General features: G+C 38.1%; 1 protein-coding gene across 1 annotated transcript in view; it reads left to right on the top strand.

Moving 5' to 3' along the window:
• Nucleotides 1–19518, top strand: part of LOC106132730 (tyrosine-protein kinase hopscotch) — a 37264-nt gene that overhangs the window by 4661 nt on the left and 13085 nt on the right. Inside the window, exons 2-8 of the mRNA XM_013332246.2 lie at nucleotides 188–339; nucleotides 1603–1761; nucleotides 2124–2301; nucleotides 2581–2735; nucleotides 17271–17363; nucleotides 17783–17902; nucleotides 18935–19083. Of these exons, the coding sequence (XP_013187700.1) occupies nucleotides 188–339; nucleotides 1603–1761; nucleotides 2124–2301; nucleotides 2581–2735; nucleotides 17271–17363; nucleotides 17783–17902; nucleotides 18935–19083 (1006 nt within the window). The remainder of the gene's footprint in view (nucleotides 1–187; nucleotides 340–1602; nucleotides 1762–2123; nucleotides 2302–2580; nucleotides 2736–17270; nucleotides 17364–17782; nucleotides 17903–18934; nucleotides 19084–19518) is intronic.

Raw genomic sequence — 19518 nt, 5'->3', positions numbered from 1 at the left:
CATGGTTTGAATGGCTTTCTTAACCTTAAACTCTGGACTGTGTTATTCCACCACCAAGTTTCCTGTCTGTGTGAATCGGGTTTTGAATGTCTAGCTTCATAGCTTTTGATTACTTATCAGTCGGGCAAAATTTTTTTTGATTAATCTTAGATACTGAGCTGTTGAAATAAGTGACCATTTTTTTCAGGTACCAAAATATGATGTTCTTTTCTCACCAAATGAGATTACATTTGACTATTATTTCCAACAAGCCCGTAATGATATCAATGAGAACAGAATTCCTGAAATTAAATATCCGGAATACAAGGAGCAGTTATTAGGCCTCGGCATCACTGACATGTAAGTAACAACGGCTCTCGTCAAAATATAAATTTTCGTCCTACCTCATCATTCCAAACATTTATTTTATATCCTTAGTATAAGGCTAACTGGGGCAAAAACTATGAATTTGGTTTGTGTAAATCTAACGTCGTCAGCCGAAGAGTTACAGGAGATGGTAAACGTGGAAGTGAACGAAAGTAAAACTAAAACGTTGGTTTTTGAAATGTAGAAGGAAATGACAGCATGTAATATTTTTATTGGAGAAAAAAAAGTTGAGCAAGTAAAAGAGTTTGTATATCAAAGTTTACATCAGATGGCAAGTGTGATAGGAGAGTATGTATATTGAAAGGAGACTGAACGCGGGGAATATGGTGAATGGAGCTTTGCATGCCTTTATGAGCAGTCAGAAACTGTTCGAAAAGGCTCGTCTGGCTGTGCATAAGGGCGTGTTGGTCCCAACATTAATGTATAGGAGTGAAAGTTGGGTGTAGCAAAAGAAGCATGAAAGCAAAATAAATGCGGTGAAAATGAGAGCGTTAAGGAGGATCGGTGTGAAATTGAGTGACCGGAGAAGGAACAGCATGATAAGGGAATGTTGTGATGTGAAAGAAGATGTAGTAACAGGAATTGAAAAGGGTATGTTAAGATGGTTTGGTCATGTGGAGACGATGAATGAAAGCAGGTTGACTAAGCAGATATACAAGGAGAGTGTGGAGGGAAAATTTGGAGTGGGAAGACGAACGTATCTTTTTCAAATTAAGGACGTCCTGTCAAAGGGTCAGGTCAAGAGTACCCGAAACCGCTGAGCATGCATGAAGAGAGTTATGTATGAATGTGTATTAAGCGAATGAAGTACTCAGAGATCGTGGCAAGTGGAAACATGTAGTCTCTGCCTACCCCTTAGGGAAAAAGGCGTGATTTTATGTTTGTATGTATATTTACTCGTAATCGGGCACTGGCAGGGTCGCCATTTAAGACCATAGTGGGTGAAAACCCAGTTTCACGATCTGATTATTGGTCGTTAAATTTATACAAATGCAGTATAATTTATGGAAGAGATAATGGTTGCGCACTCTCTTTTGCAATAATGAGAGAAACTATCAGTTTTTGTCATAGGCTTACTACCGTTTAAAACATCCTATATTATATTCCATCATACATCATCATCTATGGCTTTTCGTAATTTGACTAATACATAATTTATGCTGATCTCAAATTAAATTAGATATAAACTTCTTTAGATCTTTCGGGAGTAATAACTTTTTCTTCTCAACTTGATAGGGCGCGGGCTATAAAAGAAGAACAACTTACTGTGAATGATGTTATTAGAAGCAGAAAGAAATATATGCCGAGGATCATACTCCGGAAACATGGTCCGTTTCCTATGAGGCGTGCTAGTATGCACCTTCCAGCTATATGTGCACAAGGATATGGTGTCAGGTGGGTGTCATACATATTAAATATATGTTTAATTTTTTTCCCTCAATAAATCTTATTCTGCAATATTACCACCTCAAATCAAATTAAATTGTATAAAAAGGCAATTTATAAATGCTTATGTTTTAACTAAAATTCCCTAGCTTTTCTTATAATATAAATCTGCAAGCAATTATTTTCTATTCTCTCAGTAAAAATATGCATTACCATCAAAAAACAAAAGGTAACGTCAAAAAAGAAGAATGAAAAGATATCCTAATCACTTATTTCCATAATTCCCACTGATCCAATATGTTAAAAAAATTTGTTCAGATATGCATTGTTTTACGAATTTTATTTGATCATTCAAGTATTTTCTTCTTTAGGCATTATAAGAAGTGTTACTTGGACCAACTGTATACGTTGGCCCCAAACTATCTTGCCGAAGAATACGAAGATGTGCTGTGGCTTAACAATGATACAGCAGTGTCTGTCAAAGTTGTAGTCGCACCATTCCACAACCAATACCCTGGAATAAGATTGTACAATAGCAGTAATAGAGAGGTAAGTTTTGTTTTATTAGTCTCGACTTGATGTATATCAAATTGAGGACCTACCTATGCTTTGATATAAATATTAAGAAAATTGGGTTATTTATGTTTTATTAAAATGTATAGGTACTTATCTATTCTGATAATTGTTAAGAGGTAATGTTTGTAACTTTGTTTGTTTGTAAGGGCTTCGGCTGCGGGTATTAGAGGCTACCTATGTATGTACCATGGGTCAATCCTTGGCGTTCGCTACTCAAAGGTATAGGTGATTTTAATTTTCATAATTTTGCAGTGGGTACATATTTGTACCATCGAAGACTTGATTTACCTGATGAGGAAGGAAGATATTTCCTTGGAGGTATCAAGAAAGGGTACTCCCTTGTTTTTTAAATTCAAGACCGAGGAACAGCTGTCGTCATTCATCTCAGTTTGTGACGGATATTACAGGTTAGTGGAAGCAATTTGTCGCGATTTATAAATTGACTAGAGTAAGCCTCTTGCTCGATTCCCATGAGAATGTCAGGAAATACTTTCTTATTGATATATAGACCATATCAGAAACCAACATGCTAAATTTTAAATCATTAGACCCAGTTTTTTTGAGCTGTGCGTTCAGTCAGTCGGCATCCTCTTTTTAAACATACACTAGATTACGACCGGACCGACGTTCGAAAAAGATAAAAAAAAATATTTAGATAAATCTATGTATATATATGAAAAAAAATAACAGATACAATGGCTGCGTCGTATCTACCAGCGACCAGTTGGGAGGCTGGAGCGGCGGCGGATACCATTGTCTCGGCACCCAATATGACTTTATACTCTTTGTTGTCTCGGCAACTGGTAGATACGACGCCGCCAGTGTATCTGTTATTTTTTTCATATATAAACATAGATTTATGCAGTGCCGTGTGGTTCCCGGCACCAATGAAAAATAGACTAGAACCACTCCATCTCTTTCCCATGGATGTCGTAAAAGGCGACTAAGGGATATGCTTACAAACTTGGGATTCTTCTTTAGGCGATGGGCTAGCAACCTGACACTATTTGAATCTCAATTCTATCATTAATTAAGCCAAATAGCTGAACGTGGCCATTCAGTCTTTTCAAGACTGTTGGCTCTGCCTACCCCGCAAGGGATTTAGACGTGACCATATGTATGTATGTACATAGATTTATCTAAATATTTTGTTTGTCTTTCCGGAGTTCACACAACTGATGATGACAACTGATGTACACGCAAAAATTAATATCAAGATTAAATAAAAAAAAAGGAACATTCTGTAATATATATTTTTTTAAGATTTCGTTTTAAGAGGATTAAAAAATATTGCCCCAACAAAAAAATAAGTTTTCCCGTTCCTGTGGGAATTAACAAAAAGTAGACTATTCTGTATGTATTTTAAGTATCCGGAACCATCTGGATTTATATTCTTTACAATCAAAGAAGCATTTTAAGCACGAAAGCAGAATAAATGCAGTGGAAATGAGAGCGTTAAGGAGAATGTTGGGTGTGAATATGAGTGACCGGATAAGGAACAGCGTGATAAGGGAATGTTGTGATGTGAAAGAAGATGTAGTTACAGGAATAGAAAAGGGTATGTTGATATAGTTCGGTCATGTGGAGAGGATGAATGAAAACAGGTTGACTTAGCAGATATACATGGAGAGTGTGGAGGGAAAGGTCGGGGTGGGAAGACCTAGACGAACATATCTTGATCAAATTAAGGACGTCCTGGTAAAGGGTCAGGTCAAAAGTACCCGAAACCGCCGAGCTTGCATGAAGAGAGTTATGAATGTGGATGAAGCAAAGGAAGTATGCAGGGATCGTGGCAAGTGGAAACTCTGCCTACCCCTCCGGGAAAGAGGCGTGATTTTATGTATGTATGCACAATCAAAGATAAAATTATGATTATTGTTACATTCTTCCATGCAAGTTGACAACTATTATAAAAAAAATACACCAATAAAAATACACCGGAAAGGATTGCCTCTTTTAATGGCATCATAATGTTTCTTTGATGCAGACAGGACCACCCTAGCCGAGGTAGGCGAACCTTTTTTTCAAATTTATATTGTTTTGCCGTGTCGTTTGCCGGCACTTTAGAATTGGACTAATATCTGTCTGAAGATGACGTTGTTGAAGATAATGCTGCAGTGCAGTTTGTTACCGCTTCTTCTGCACTGACGCCTTGGAAGCGGCGGTAAACTTACTTTTAAGTAATTTATTTGACGTCAACCAATGTTGTGAATTTGACAATTCAATCCCATAATCTATACATATAATAAAACAGTAAAAATATTTTGTCTGTACATTTAGTATTTTTTACTGAAATGGATAGAGAATTTTTTTTTACATGTTTTGTCTGCCTGTCTGTATCTGACTGTATGATCAAGATTCAACTCGAAATTTACGCGGACGAAGTCGCGGGCAACAGCTAGGAATGAATAAAAGTTATGAATTTGAATTTGTCACATGGATGTCGTAAACGACGCGACTTAAGGAAAGTCTAATAAACTTGGCTTCTTTTAGGCGATGGGCTAGCAACATGTCCCTTTTTGAATCTCAATTCAATCATTTAGCCATGCCATGTCGCTAACTAAACGCGTTCTTTCAGTCTTTTCAAAACTGTTGACTCTGTCTACATCGCAAGGGAATTCAATTATTCATTCAATTCAAATCTTCATTGCATATTATACACCAGTTGAATTACTCCTCCTCCTCGCGTCGTATACCTCATTGCTGAGGGTCGTGACTCCCCCGCCGAATCACTTTCTCTTTGATCTCTTCCTTCCACCTGTTGCGATCCTTTGCGTCGTGGAGGGCCTTATGGAGATCGGTGTTTAGTGACGATCGGATTTGATCCGACCATCTTGTAGGGCTGCGACCTCTTGGTCTTTTTCCGTCAACCTTGCCTGTCACCATTAGCTGCTCCATGTTGTGACCGTCTTTCCGTGCAATGTGGCCGAAAAATTCCAGTATCCTGCGGAGACAGGTGGTGGACAGTCTCGTTTTGATTTGGAGTTCACGCAGGATAGATGCATTGGTACGGAAGGCAGTCCAGGGTATCTGTAGCATCTTCCTCCAGCACCACATTTCGAAGGCATCTATGCGGTCTCTATCAGCCTTTTTCAGGACCCATGTCTCGGCGCCGTAGCTAAATATGGAGAAGACCAGAGTGTGGACAAGTTTCTTTTTTGTCTTCCGTGAAATGCTTCGGTCCTTCCATATCTTTTGTAGTTGAGACATGGCATTTTTGGCCATCCCTATTCGTCTCCTTATTTCCGTCTCACAGGATCCCCTGTCACTGATGTTGGCCCCCAGGTAGACAAAGTCATTGACGATGTCTAAGTTGAGGGCATTCGTCAGTTCAAGTCTTCCGGCACGATCTACCACCATTAGTTTGGTTTTGGCGTGGTTGATTTTGAGACCTAATTGCAAACTGATGTGCTCAATACGGGCAAGGAATTCCACCATTTCGCTTTCACTTGCAGCTATTAATGTGGTGTCGTCTGCGTAACGAAGGTTTGTCAGTCTGGTGCCACCAACCGTGACTCCGCCGTCCCAGTCCTCGCAAGCCCGCCTGATGATGTATTCTCCGTAAACGTTGAAGAGAATCGGAGACAGGATGCAGCCCTGCCTAACGCCTTTAGCAAAGCTAAATGGCTCCGATGTGCAATCCTCGATTTTGACGATGCCTTGGTTATCTAGGTACAGCGAGCGGATAAGCGCCACAAGATGTTGAGGCACTCCCAGTTCTCCCAGTATATTCCAGAGGTCTGACCACACGACACAGTCGAAGGCTTTGCTGTAATCGATGAAGCACAAGATGATAGGTACGTTGAATTCGTAGGCTTTTTCGATCAGCTGGCGTATGTTTAGGATTTGCTCGCGAGTGCCCCTGCCCTTAACAAATCCCGCTTGCTCTTGTGGAATTTGCCAGTCCAGGAAGTGTCTAATTCTGCTGTTGATGATATGGAGCATCACTTTACTGGCATGTGATATCAGTGCTAGCGTTCTGTAGTTGCCGCATTTAGAGGTGGAGCCCTTTTTATGAAGGGGCAGTATAATAGAGTTAGCCCAGTCAGAGGGCCATTCTCCAGTCCGCCAGATGTTTTCGCATATTTTGTGTAGAGCGTCTATACCTCCAGGGCCCATAGCCCTTAGTATCTCTGCTGTGATTTGGTCTGGTCCAGGGGCTTTTTTGGACTTGAGCGCGTTTATGGCTGCAGTGATCTCTGATCGAAGAATAGGAGGTTCCAAAGTCATTTCACTCCATGCCGTTGAGTCATGCGGTGATCGGTGCTCATGTGGATTTTCGTAGAGATCTTTGCAGTATTGTCGCCATCTGCCTGTTACAGCCTTTAGGTCTTGTATGAGAGTACCATCCTCGTCCTCAATCAGCCATGTTTTGGGTTTAAACTGTTTGGAAAGCAGCTTTACCTTCTTGAAGAGGTCTGAGGTCTGTATTTTGAATGCGTGTTCTTCTATCTCGTGGCAAATGCGTTCAACAAAATTGTTTTTGTCATGTCTGCATTGTCTCTGGATCATTCTGCAATATTCTGAGTACTTCTCCCTGTCAGCCTGGCTCGAGAGACCGCGAGCTTTAAGGTCTTTCCTCTCTTGTATTAGTTTCCAGGTACTTTTGGATAACCACGTTTGTTTGCAGTTGGTGTTGGGCCTGGCGACAGTGGCGTCATTCATTGACCTGCAAATTTGCTCTTAGATGTTCCCACTGTTCATTAGGGTTTGCGTCTGCAGGCAGGGGATTGTCTGTGATTTTATTGTCAAGTGTGCATTGGAAGTGCAGTTGTTCTGTTGGTCCCAAGTTTGGAAGTCGTCCCGCACACTTTTTCCTGATCGCTTTCAGGCGTAAGGCGAAATTTGCAACCAACAGACTGTGGTCAGAGCCGCAATCAGCGCCCGGGAATGTCTTCACGTATGTGACTGATGTTCTCCACCGACTGTTAATTAGTATATAGTCGATTTGGTTGCGACAGCGATCGCCAGGCGATATCCAGGTATAGAGACGTCTGGGATGATGTTGGAAACATGTGTTCAGTATTGTCAGTTTCCTACCGATACAGAACTCAAGAAGCCGGCTTCCCCTGGCATTTCTAGCGCCAAGGCCATGTTTACCGACAATGGCCCTGATGTGGTCGTCTTCCAAGGTGTTGCCTACTTTTGCGTTCCAGTCACCAATGATCAATGTGATTTCCCGGTTAGGTATTTTAGAGAGTGCTGCTTCAAGGTCTGAGTAGAAGTTGTCACACACGCTCTCCTCCGAGTTAGATGTAGGGGCGTATACAGTGATTATGTTTAGGGTGCAGGGACGTGTGTTTAGTTTCAAGGATATAATCCTGTCAGAGATTGGGTTGTAGCCTATCACACAGTTATTTAGGTGACGGGGTAGCCAGATGGCAACTCCATTGGTGTTGGAGTTTGTGGGGCCTGAGAAATATAGGGTGTTACCCCTGGGTGTTCTGTGATGCCCTTGGCCTCTCATATGAGTCTCGGTCATTCCAAGCAAGGCCAAACCATGAGATTCCGCTTCTCTCTCCACTATGTCCAGCTTTCCTGAGCACAGCAGTCCACGGGCGTTCCAGGTGGCGATACGTCGGTGATCCCTAATTGAGATCCGATCTGTTGTGTCACCAGTAGCATGACCGCTTGCCAGGGCCTGGTGACCCGTTCTAGCAGCGGCTTCGGTCGTCAATTTCACACCGTCCAGCCCGGTAACTGAACGGCGCCGGTGGTTAGCCGGATCGCCCAACGAGCTAGCACTATCTTTCGTATTATCCATTCATTCATTGGGGGGTTTTCTTGGACAGGAACATCGTGGTGGGCGCCCGGGTCCTTCCACGGTAGACTTTGTGAGGGGATTTAGTCCCTCATGGTCTCTATAGGCCATTCTCTGTGCAGCAGCGGGTGTGCATAGAGGGGTCGGGTTAGTTTACCGCCGCCCGATACTCGGCGTTGCTATTTTACGGTTGGTTAGCTCTTATCCATACCAACCCTCCTTCTTTCTCATCCGGGCTTGGGACCGGCAACGGCGAAGTTAGTTGAATTACAGTTACTGTTAATAAATAGGTACAGTATGAAACCTGTTGGGTATCGTAATCTATATATTTATACTTTATATTATACTAATATATAAAGCTGAACAGTTTGTTTGTTTGTTTGAACGCGCTAATCTCAGGAACTACTGATTCGAATTGAAAAATTCTTATTGTGTTGAATAGACCATTTATCGAGGAAGGCTATAGGCTATATAACATCACGCTGCAACTATTAGGAGCGAAGAAATAAAAGAAAATGTGAAAAAAAAACGGGGAAAATTCTTCATCCTTGAGGGCTCCCGTTGCGTGCGCTGCGAAAACGGTTCAAAATACCAAAAATATATGTATGAAAGAAGTCCTCTTGAAATAATCTAAAAAAATGTCCACGACAGTATATGTCTATCTTTTAAGATTAACTTACTAGAACCGTTTTTATGGTAATCAAATTTGGTCGAAATTAATGCATTATTTGTTAAGAGTTGTATCAACGTAATTATATTAATCTTTATCCAAATAAATGTGTTGTTGATTAAGAATATTTAATTGTCAACAAATTGTCTTTGACATCACTTTATAGAATAATATATACATAAGATATAACAATTTAAAAATAACACCGATAAAATTCACCCGCGCCGCATGATGTGCAAAACATGACGCTGCAAGGAAAAGAGTCGTGGCTTGCGAGTACCTAGCACGCCGCGCGGCTCAGATATTTTATATTTTCCGTTGTTATTCTACTTTTTTTTTGTTTTGTGAATCCCAACTAATATAATAAATGCAAAAGTTTGTTTGTTTGTTGTCTCTTCACGCCTTATCTAGTGAAGCAATATTCTTGAAATTTTGCGTATAGATATATAACTTGCTTTAGAGCGGGGCTTCATTTCCGTAAAGATTCTAGAATAAATGCCTATGTCTATATATATATATATATATATATATATATATATATATATATATATATATATATATATATATATATATATATCCTATCTCACTAACACTGAGCGTACACCCGGCGCAGCCGCTAAGATGGCTGCTGAACAAAAGATTAATAAATACTCGGTTCTAACAACTCAGTATGAGTTTGTTCCGGTGGCCGTAGAAACAGCCGGTCCATGGTGTCCTCAGGCGAGGCTCTTTATTGGTGAGATAGGACGGCGTTTAAAGGCACGGGGTTATGACTACCGCTCGGGATGGTACCTGGTGCAAAGGCTCTCCATAGCTATCCAAAGAGGGAATGCGGCAAGTTTAATGGGTACTTTTGAGCCGGGTGCAGTCCGGGGTGGTATTTTTGATTAAATGTATTTGTTTGTTTGGTGATTTTTTCTATTTTGTATTACCTTGATGTTGACGAAGCTGTTGTGAATATTTTGTAATATTTTGATAAATAAATGGACGGTATATATATATATATATATATAAATAAGTTTTTCTCTTTATTATTTCCGTGGACTAAGAACAGCCTGGAGAATGACGTCGGGTACCTTTCATAAATGCCACAAAGACTATAATTTGAGACTCTTCCACGCGTACGAAGTCGCGGGCAACAGCTAGTTTTAAAATAATATGGAACGGCGGTCAGGTTTATTATTATATGATGAGTGTAACAATAATAAAAAATGTATTACATTTTGAGTTAATATTTATAAGTATGTAATTAAAAAAATATATAAAAATAATAAGACGTTAAGATTATAAGTTTTTAATAAATAAGTCTTCATTTTTGATATAAATAATACACTCTGTTATAATAAATGATGGAATTATTAGGATTTACTTTAACTATGACCGGATACAACAAAAACTGAAATTACAGAGAGAGCGGAAGGAAGTTTACACAGATAAAAGAAAGTATTAGTGTTGCCAGGAAGGCGCCAAATTTAAATTAACACTTTAAGACTCCCTTCAAATTAAAGCCATCATTGAAGTTATACAAATAAAAATATTTATTTAGTATTTAAATTTAACATGCCAATATTGGTCCTTAACAAATTGAATCTATCTCGAGGCAAAGCTTTGGTAAACATATCTGCAAATTGATAATCTGTGCTAACATAATTTAAACAAATAAGTTTTTCATTGTACTTTTCCTTCACAAAATTGTATTTAATGTCTATATGTTTACACCTTTTATGAAATTCACTGTTTTTTATAACATTTATTGCACTTTGATTGTCAATATATAAACAAACAGAACTTTGCTTGTACTCGCCTACATCACTCAACAGTTGCTTTAACCACATTATTTCTTTAGTAGCTGCACAAGCAGCCATAAATTCAGCTTCGGTTGTAGATAGTGCTACACTTTGTTGCCTTTGACTTGACCATGTTATAGCAGCTCCACTTTTTATGAAAACGTAACCTGTCATGGAACGCCTTGACGTTATGTCGTTAGCGTAGTCTGCATCACTGTAGTTGGTTAAATCATTTGTTTGTGGCTTAGATTGATAATATAATCCCAACTCCATTGTTCCTTTCAAATATTTTAATATTTTCTTCACTGCATTCCAGTGAGACTCATTATAACAGTGTAAAAACTGACTTACCAAGCTGACTGCATACATAATGTCAGGTCTGGTTACCGTTGCAAGATGAATGAGCGATCCAACTGCTTCACGGATGGCAAGTTCTTTACAGGTGCAGTCTCACATTTCTGTAACTTCAGATGAGGATCAGCAGGAATACTAGCATTACTCATGTTAAATTTTTGCAACAGTTTATTAATATACTTTGTCTGATGAATAAAAATATAATTTTTGTTTTTTTCTATTTGCTTACCAACAAAATTAGAGGGAGAACAAGACAAGTTGTATGTCAAAATTTACCTTTAACTCATCTATAACTTGTTTTAATACATACTTTTCTTTTGCTATTAAAAGCCCGTCATCTACATAAAGGCATAAGTAGCATTTAATTCCATCGACTTGACCAACATATACACACTGATCAGCTGAGCTTTTGACAAACCCAAACTTCTCTCCAGAACTGAGCTGAACTTTGTGTTCCAGCATTTAGGAGCCTGCTTAAGGCCGTACAGAGATTTATTGAGCTTACATACCTTGTTAGGTGCATGTTCTAAGCCTTCTGGTGGAACCATGTACATTTGTTCTTTTAGTTCACCATACAAAAAAGCTGTCTTTATATCAAATTGTACTATGGCTAAATTTTGCTCAGCAGCTATAGATAGAAGTGAACGTATGGAATCATACCTGACTGTTGGCGAAAATATTTCATCATAGTCTATCCCTTTGGTCTGTGCATAACCTTTTGCACACAAACGAGACTTATACCTTGGAGCCGTCGGTTCTTCTTTAATTCTGAAAACCCATTTGCACCCGATCACTTTGGCTTTTTCAGGTTTCTCAACCAATGTCCAGGTCATATTTGTACTATGTGAGTCTAATTCTTCCTGTATTGACGATTTCCACCTGTCAGACTCAGCTGATGAGATAGCGTCACTGTAAGTCAAAGGTACATCCAAAGTTTCATACATACATACATACATACATATGTTCACGTCTATATCCCTTGCGGGGTAGACAGAGCTAACAGTCTTGAAAGGACTGAATGGCCACGTTCAGCTATTTGGCTTAATAATAGAATTGAGATTCAAATAGTGACAGGTTGCTAGCCCATCGCCTAAAAAAGAATCCCAAGTTTGTAAGCCTATCCCTGAGTCGCCTTTTACGACATCCATGGGAAAGAGATGGAGTGGTCCTATTCTTTTTTGTATTGGTGCCGGGAACCACACGGCACGCCGGGAACCACACGGCACCAAAGTTTCATCATTATAACATAAGTATGTCTCAAAATCTTCTGCCTTAGATTGTGTCTGTGTGTTTCTTGGTCTTAATGTAATATTTGATGGTGCTAGATGTTCAACTTTGCTTTGGTTCGTATATACTGCCGTTCGGTGAGTCATAAGATTCAGATTCATCACTAGTTGCTACGGAGGATGATTCTGGACTTGCACAAGAGGGCTCTCTGCTTATGGCTTCATTCTTAGATTCTGTCAAATCTACCGGAACATAGTTTCTTGGAATGGTTGACTCCAGAAAGACTGCATCTCTACTTTTCACTGTCAGACCAGAATCAGGAATAATGAACCTGTAGTCTTTAGTGTTACTACAGTAACCAGTAAAAATAGCTTTTCTTGCTTTTGGATCCCATTTCCTTCTTTTCTCTTTGGGTAAGTGTACCATGGCTTCATACCCAAATACACGGAGATGACTGACATTTGGTTTTGTACCAGTCCATACCTCTTCAGGAGTTTTGTAGGAAATATACTTTGTGGGAATTCGGTTAAGCAAATAAGCAGCGGTTTGCCTCTGCCCAATACATTTTTGGTAATTTTGCATTTAGTAACATGGACTTTGCTTTTTCTACCAATGTGCGGTTCAGTCGTTCAGCAACTACATTTGCTGTGGAGTGTAAGGCACGGTTGTTTGATGTGTGATACCATTACATTTTAAAAGACCAGAGATATTCCTATTAATATATTCAAGGCCATTATCAGTGCGGAGACACTTGATTTTACAATCTAGTTGGTTTTCTACATATATCTTAAATTCTTTTATTTTGTCTAACACTTCTGATTTCTTCTTTAAAAAAATAAACAAATACGGATTTCCGTATTTGTTCAGAATCTATTGGCGGAGCTAAGTATTTACTTAGCTCCGCCAATAGATTCTGTCTCCATCGGTCCGCACACATCGGAATGCACTAGTTCAAGAAGTTTTGTGGCTCTTGTTCCTTTATGTTTGAAAGGCAATCGAGTTTGCTTTGCTTCTAGGCATGTTATGCATGTTAAGTTATCCTTCTTCTTCAGTATTTTAATTCCTTCTGTATTTTCTATCATTTTATTTAAGTCATTAAAGTTCAGATGACCCATACGCCATACGCTGGTGCCACAGGTAAACATCACTGTCTTCGACACTTCACTGTACATATTTAGTCGATACATGTTATTTACTAACCTGGCTGTTGCTACTATAGTGTTATATTTGTTCAGAATAACTCATCCCTTGCTGTTGAATTTAACTTGGCCGCCATTCTTTATTATTTGGTTCTCCGATATCAAGTTAGTAGCCAGTTCTGGCACATACAGCACATTCTGGAATAGCACTCTTCTGCACTGACCACTTTCATCACAGACATCAAGATCTAATTGCCCGGAACATTTCACAGTCATGGATTTGTCATTGGCAACCTTGATTGTTTTGACTGGTGGCTCTTTCACATGTGTTAGTAGGTCGTTACATCTTGTCATGTGCAGAGACGCGCCCGAGTCTACATACCATGCATCACTGTTGTTTTCAGTGGCGATGAATGCTGCAGCATAACTTGAGCTTTTAACTTTACCTTTTTTCTTTGACTTGCACTCTGTGCTGACATGACCATACTTATTGCAATTGAAGCATCGAGGTCCTTTTAAGAAAGACTTTTTATTTCCTTTCTTTTAAAAGTTTTGGTTAATTGCTAATGCTGAAGTTTGACTTCATTCATTTTGACATCCTGCAAATTTTTTGATTTCACTGAATCTGCACTGATCTTGATTCCTGAACTCTCAATTGCAATTATCATAGGTTGATAGGACTCCGGTAGACCAGATAGCAGTAAGGACCACTCGTCGTCTACTTTAAACCCGATGTTCCTCAGTTTGTGCGCGGTTGTCATAATTTTACTGACGTATTCCTCTACGTTTTGACAACTAGTAAGTGTTGTTGATAGTTCCCGAAGCAATCCAACACGGCGTGTTAGCCCTTAGTCGTCAAATGCTTTGGCTAAATTGTCCCATACTTCCTTCGCAGTATTAGCCTCTTGGATATGAACATAGTTCGTCGAATCAACAAGCAATATTATCTTAGACTTTGCTTTTATGTCGCGTTTGATATCCACGTTGTGATCGTTTTCCACACAATCCCACAATTCCTCATGTTGAAGATATGTTTTTACAGCAAATCTCCACGGCGAGTAATTATCTCGGCTGGTTAATTTTTCGATTAATGCCAATGGATTGGAGGATGACATTATTTAAAATTAAAATTTTCAATGTGTTCACTTTTAGGTTAGAAATGTGCCGGTTTGTTAAAATTGTTCTTAGTTTTTATTTGTACGACCTTTCACTACTTTTATGATCACTAGGGCTTTCTGGGCCATAACCTGATATAAATAATGCACTCTGTTATAATAAACGATGGATTTATTAGGATCTACTTTAACTATGACCGGATACAACAAAAACTGGAATTACAGAGAGAGCGGAAGGAAGTTTACACAGATAAAAGAAAGTATTAGTGTTGCCAGGAAGGCGCCAAATTTAAATTAACACTAACAATTTTCTTCTTTTCATATGCAGTCAGGTAGGGGGCATTATAGATTTATGTAGTCATTGCTAATGGACCAGAATTTGAGATTATCAGTTTAGCTAGGTGTTATTAATTTATTGTTTTGTCTTGTGGTATAACGCCGCGATAAATTATTGTTTTTGTTGTTAAAATAATTTTATAATTAAAAAAAATACATATAAGTGTAAAGTCAAAATTTTTAGTTTGAAAGTCTGTTTTGCAGGTATATTATGAGGTCCGTAATACCCGATCCCTTTGTCATTCATTACGTATTATCCGAATACATTTTTTTTGACCGCCGGCGCCTTTGAAAGGCGACATTATCTAAGCGAATATACTACCTATACCTGTAAGCTTTTCAAGATCAGCCAATTGGTTTAAAAACCTACGTATACAAAATTTTTTTTATGGTTGTTGCAAGACTGTTTATGGCCAGGGACTCACGAAGCGGCTTTTACCCGCGCCCGCCGCGGTTTCGGGCCCGCAGCCTTTGTAGAATACAGATATTTATGTAAAAAATTAAAGCAGATTTCACGACGCGTTTTACGGCCGTGTGCGATTGTTTGCGGGTCCCGCTGCACGCAGTCATCATGTACCGGCGGGCGCGGGTCGCGGTCCCGCAGCCGCGGCGGGTTGCCTTCTTTTTTTATTTCTTCTGTGAAGTAAATATAACGCAATAGCTCGTTTCTGGTGTGTGTCCATGGCTGTCTGAAACACTACCAATATTTTAACTTAAATTGAGGGAAAACTATGTCATTATTCTGCAATACCATAGACATATCCTTCTACTTCGACTCACAGAAAAAAAATGCAATAGTATAAGTAAATTAACCAAAAACTTACGTTTTGCTGTGCGCGCGAATAATAGTTGTAACGTCGATGACCGAAGTCTACAAAGCATGAGATCGCACTGCCACAATTCCACGCGTACGAAGTCGCGGGCAACAGCTAGTTTTAAAATAATATGGAACGGCGGTCAGGTTTATATATTATATGATGAATGTAACAATAATAAAAAATATTATATTTTGAGTTAATAGTTATAAGTATGTAATTAAAAAAATATATAAAAATAATAAGACGTTAAGATTATAAGTTTTTAATAAATAAGTTTTCATTTTCTTCTTTTCATATGCAGTCAGGTAGGGGGGCATTATAGATTTATGTAGTCATTGCTAATGGACCAGAATTTGAGATTATCAATTTAGCTAGGTGTTATTAATTTATTGTTTTGTCTTGTGGGATAACGCCGCGATAAATTATTCTTTTTGTTGTTAAAATAATTTTATAATTAAAAAAAAATATATAAGTGTAAGTCAAAATTTTAGTTTGAAAGTCTGTTTTGCAGGTATATTATGAGGTCCGTAATACCCGATCCCTTTGTCATTACGTATTATACGAATACATTTTTTTTGACCGCCGGCGCCTTTGAAAGGCGACATTATCTAAGCGAATATACTACCTATACCTGTAAGCTTTTCAAATTCAGCCAATTGGTTTAAAAACCTTCGTATACAAACATTTTTTTTATGGTTGTTGCAAGACTGTTTATGGCCAGGGACTCACGAAGCGGCTTTTACCCGCGTCCGCCGCGGTTGCGGGCCCGCAGCCTTTGTAAAAAAAAATATATATATAAGTGTAAAGTCAAAATTTTTAGTTTGAAAGTCTGTTTACCGATCCCTTTGTCATTACGTATTATCCGAATACATTTTTTTGACCGCCGGCGCCTTTGAAAGGCGACATTATCTAAGCGAATATACTACCTATACCTGTAAGCTTTTCAAGATCAGCCAATTGGTTTAAAAACCTTCGTATACGAAATTTTTTTTTATGGTTGTTGCAAGACTGTTTATGGCCAGGGACTCACGAAGCGGCTTTTACCCGCGCCCGCCGCGGTTGCGGGCCCGCAGCCTTTGTAAAATACAGATATTTATGTAAAAAATTAAAGCAGATTTCACGACGCGTTTTACGGTTGCCTTCTTTTTTTAATTCTTCTGTGAAGTAAATATAACGCAATAGCTCGTTTCTGGTGTGTGTCCATGGCTGTCTGAAACTCAACTGATCGTTCAACTGCCCGTCTTGCAACCGCTCGTCTTGCGATAGTCAACCGCCAAACTTGCGAGCGATAATCGCAAACGCGATGGCTGCATAACCGCACAAAACTCTGGTCTCGTGAGTTTCGAGCATAAAAAAACTCCATTTCGCCACGGCGGCGGGCGCGGGTGAAAACCGCTTCGTGAGTCCTTGCCCTATGGGACCATACTTCTATATACTTAAAAAGATTATACAGTTGCTGTTATGCAACATATTTAATTTTATCATTACGGGCAGCCAGTTAACAGTTTCGAAAAGGCTGAAAGATTACATTCAGCTCGATGGCTCAATGATGGAATTGTGATTCATATAGTGACACAGGTTGCTAACTTATCACCTAAGAAGAATTCCATGTAATTTAATTGAAACAATTTAACTTGTCCTTGATTGGCTATTTTAATTGGCACTTATTAAAAAGAAATTTTGATTTTTATTTAACAGGGATTGTTATTTATTTATTTTCTTTTTTTGTTACCAGGCTTATGTTGAAGTGGATTTTCAATCTTTCGAAAGACGACGAGACGCCGTCCTTGCGGGAATTATATAGATTAAAGTGTCACGGACCTATCAAGTAAGTGCTTTGCTAGATTTTTTTGTTTACAAATTCGTATCCTAAAGTTGAAAAGGTAATGGACGAGTATCTATTAGATGACCGGACATGATCAGTGAGTGGAGGGCGAAGGACATGTCTTTTCAGGGCTCTCCATCGAAACTATCGGCGGTATTTACGATCAATGACGGGACATATGTCTTCTCTCACTCCCAAACTTTGTGGTTCCCCAAAAAAAGAACAAGCCTTCCTTATTGAAGTTTGGTCGCCGCACGCCACTCGTACAAACCAGAAGGTTTTAGAGAAAACGAGCGTTATGCCTTGCCATGCGAAACGTAGAAGAAGAAAAAAAATAACAATATTGCACAAAGTTTTTTAGGTTTTTTGAATGTTTTGTCTGTTCTGTCTTGTCGAGTTTTTATAGTACTGTTTTTTTTTAGGGGCGTCTTTTCTTACGGCAAGTTGGAAGTTAAACGTGGGAAAAAACATGGAAGTTTTATACTGAGACAGTCGCAAGATGAATATAATGTCTTCTTTGTGGATGTTTGCAATAAAAATAAGTAAGTTTCATTTCCGCAACGATGTTTTTTTCTCATATTTGTGAGGTTTTATTTTTCGAAGCATGCCATCGAATATTCAATCAAATTGACAGATTTATCAAAATTGATATCTTATTTTTAAGATGTTGTCTAGAACTAATATTAAAACTGTAAAACTGGAAATAACCATCGCATAATTATAGTCATTAGTTATTCAATTAACGTCGGCAAACATTTGTCACGTATCTAGCTATAGATAACCTCTTATTTGCTTAAATTAATATGAGATGATTTTCATTCTAGGAAAGGAACACATGAAAATAAGTTATTATATCGGTAAATAAAGTTAAGGGCTATAATGTTAGCTAATATGTAATTGTAAAAACAAGCTTTTAGAATGTAGTCCTTGTCATAGTTGGTTGTCTTCTAATAAACTTGGGGAGAAAATAAGTTTTTTGTAACGCGAACATACATACAGAATCCGCAATCTGATCTGAATGTGAATTCCGTCATAAAAGTTTTCAATAAAGAAAATTCTTTGTAGAAAATTTATTTTATTATGATAGTAATTATGTTCTCTATATACATTTTAAATTTTTTAACACATTTTCAGGTATTATAGTATATTTGTGGTAATAAAATGAAATGAAATTTATTACGCACATGGTCGTAAAAACATATTAACCAGGCAAAAATTTATAAAAATAAATAACTACATAAATAAAAAGGGAAACTACATAAATAAAAAGGGGTCTCTTTTTAATTAGTAGAGGATGTCATAAAAATTTTGCAATTGCAAAACCAGAGGTGATATGGAAACAAACTAAGCATGTTTTATTTTCAACCTTACTAAACTAAAATGAGGTTTAAATTTGATCATACATTTTTTAATTATTTAGGACTTCTTTCGTAAAATTTGAAGTTGATATACAAATTTCCAAGTAAGTACGTATTGCAGTTTGGACACTGTTCTGTTTCGGTATTGTATGGGTCAGTTTATCTAGTTTTCTTATACTTTATCGATGGGAGGGTAAAACGTATGTTTGTTTGCAGCTCCGTCGACACGTACAAAATTGAATACAAGGGACACTGTTACATGTTCCAAGGGGAGGAGTATCAAAGTATCGAAGCCATCATTAAACAACACAAGGACCCAGAGGGGAAAATATTTATGAACGAATGCCTGCCACCTTCTGAATATGGTATTTATTGTTTCTTTTTACTAAGTAATAAGTATTTTTTTTGTGACCTATCTCTATTTCTATATCTTTATCTGATATGCATATAAAAGTGTTTATCTTATTTTTTTCATTTTTTATTTGATTTTCTTTTTTACGGTGTTGTGGGCTTTAAAAGTACTTATTGCCGCTTACTTGAGACGTAAAGTGAAATGATTTGGAAAAGTTACATACATAACATACATAAACTCACGCCTCTTTCCCGGAGGGGTAGGCAGAGACTACCTCTTTCCACTTGCCACGATCCCTGCATACCTATTTTATGCATTATTTTTATTTAAATACTTGAAAAAGTTTACCGCAAAAAATCTGAATTAAGTTTTTTTTTGTAGTTTTGTTTATAAATAAATATACCTTATAAAAATAAAAAATTGTCAGTATAGATTTTTTTAAATAGTG

Source organism: Amyelois transitella, chromosome 19 (genome assembly GCF_032362555.1).
Source record: "Amyelois transitella isolate CPQ chromosome 19, ilAmyTran1.1, whole genome shotgun sequence".
NCBI lineage: Eukaryota > Metazoa > Arthropoda > Insecta > Lepidoptera > Pyralidae > Amyelois > Amyelois transitella.
This window is presented reverse-complemented; position numbering and strand designations above follow the sequence as displayed.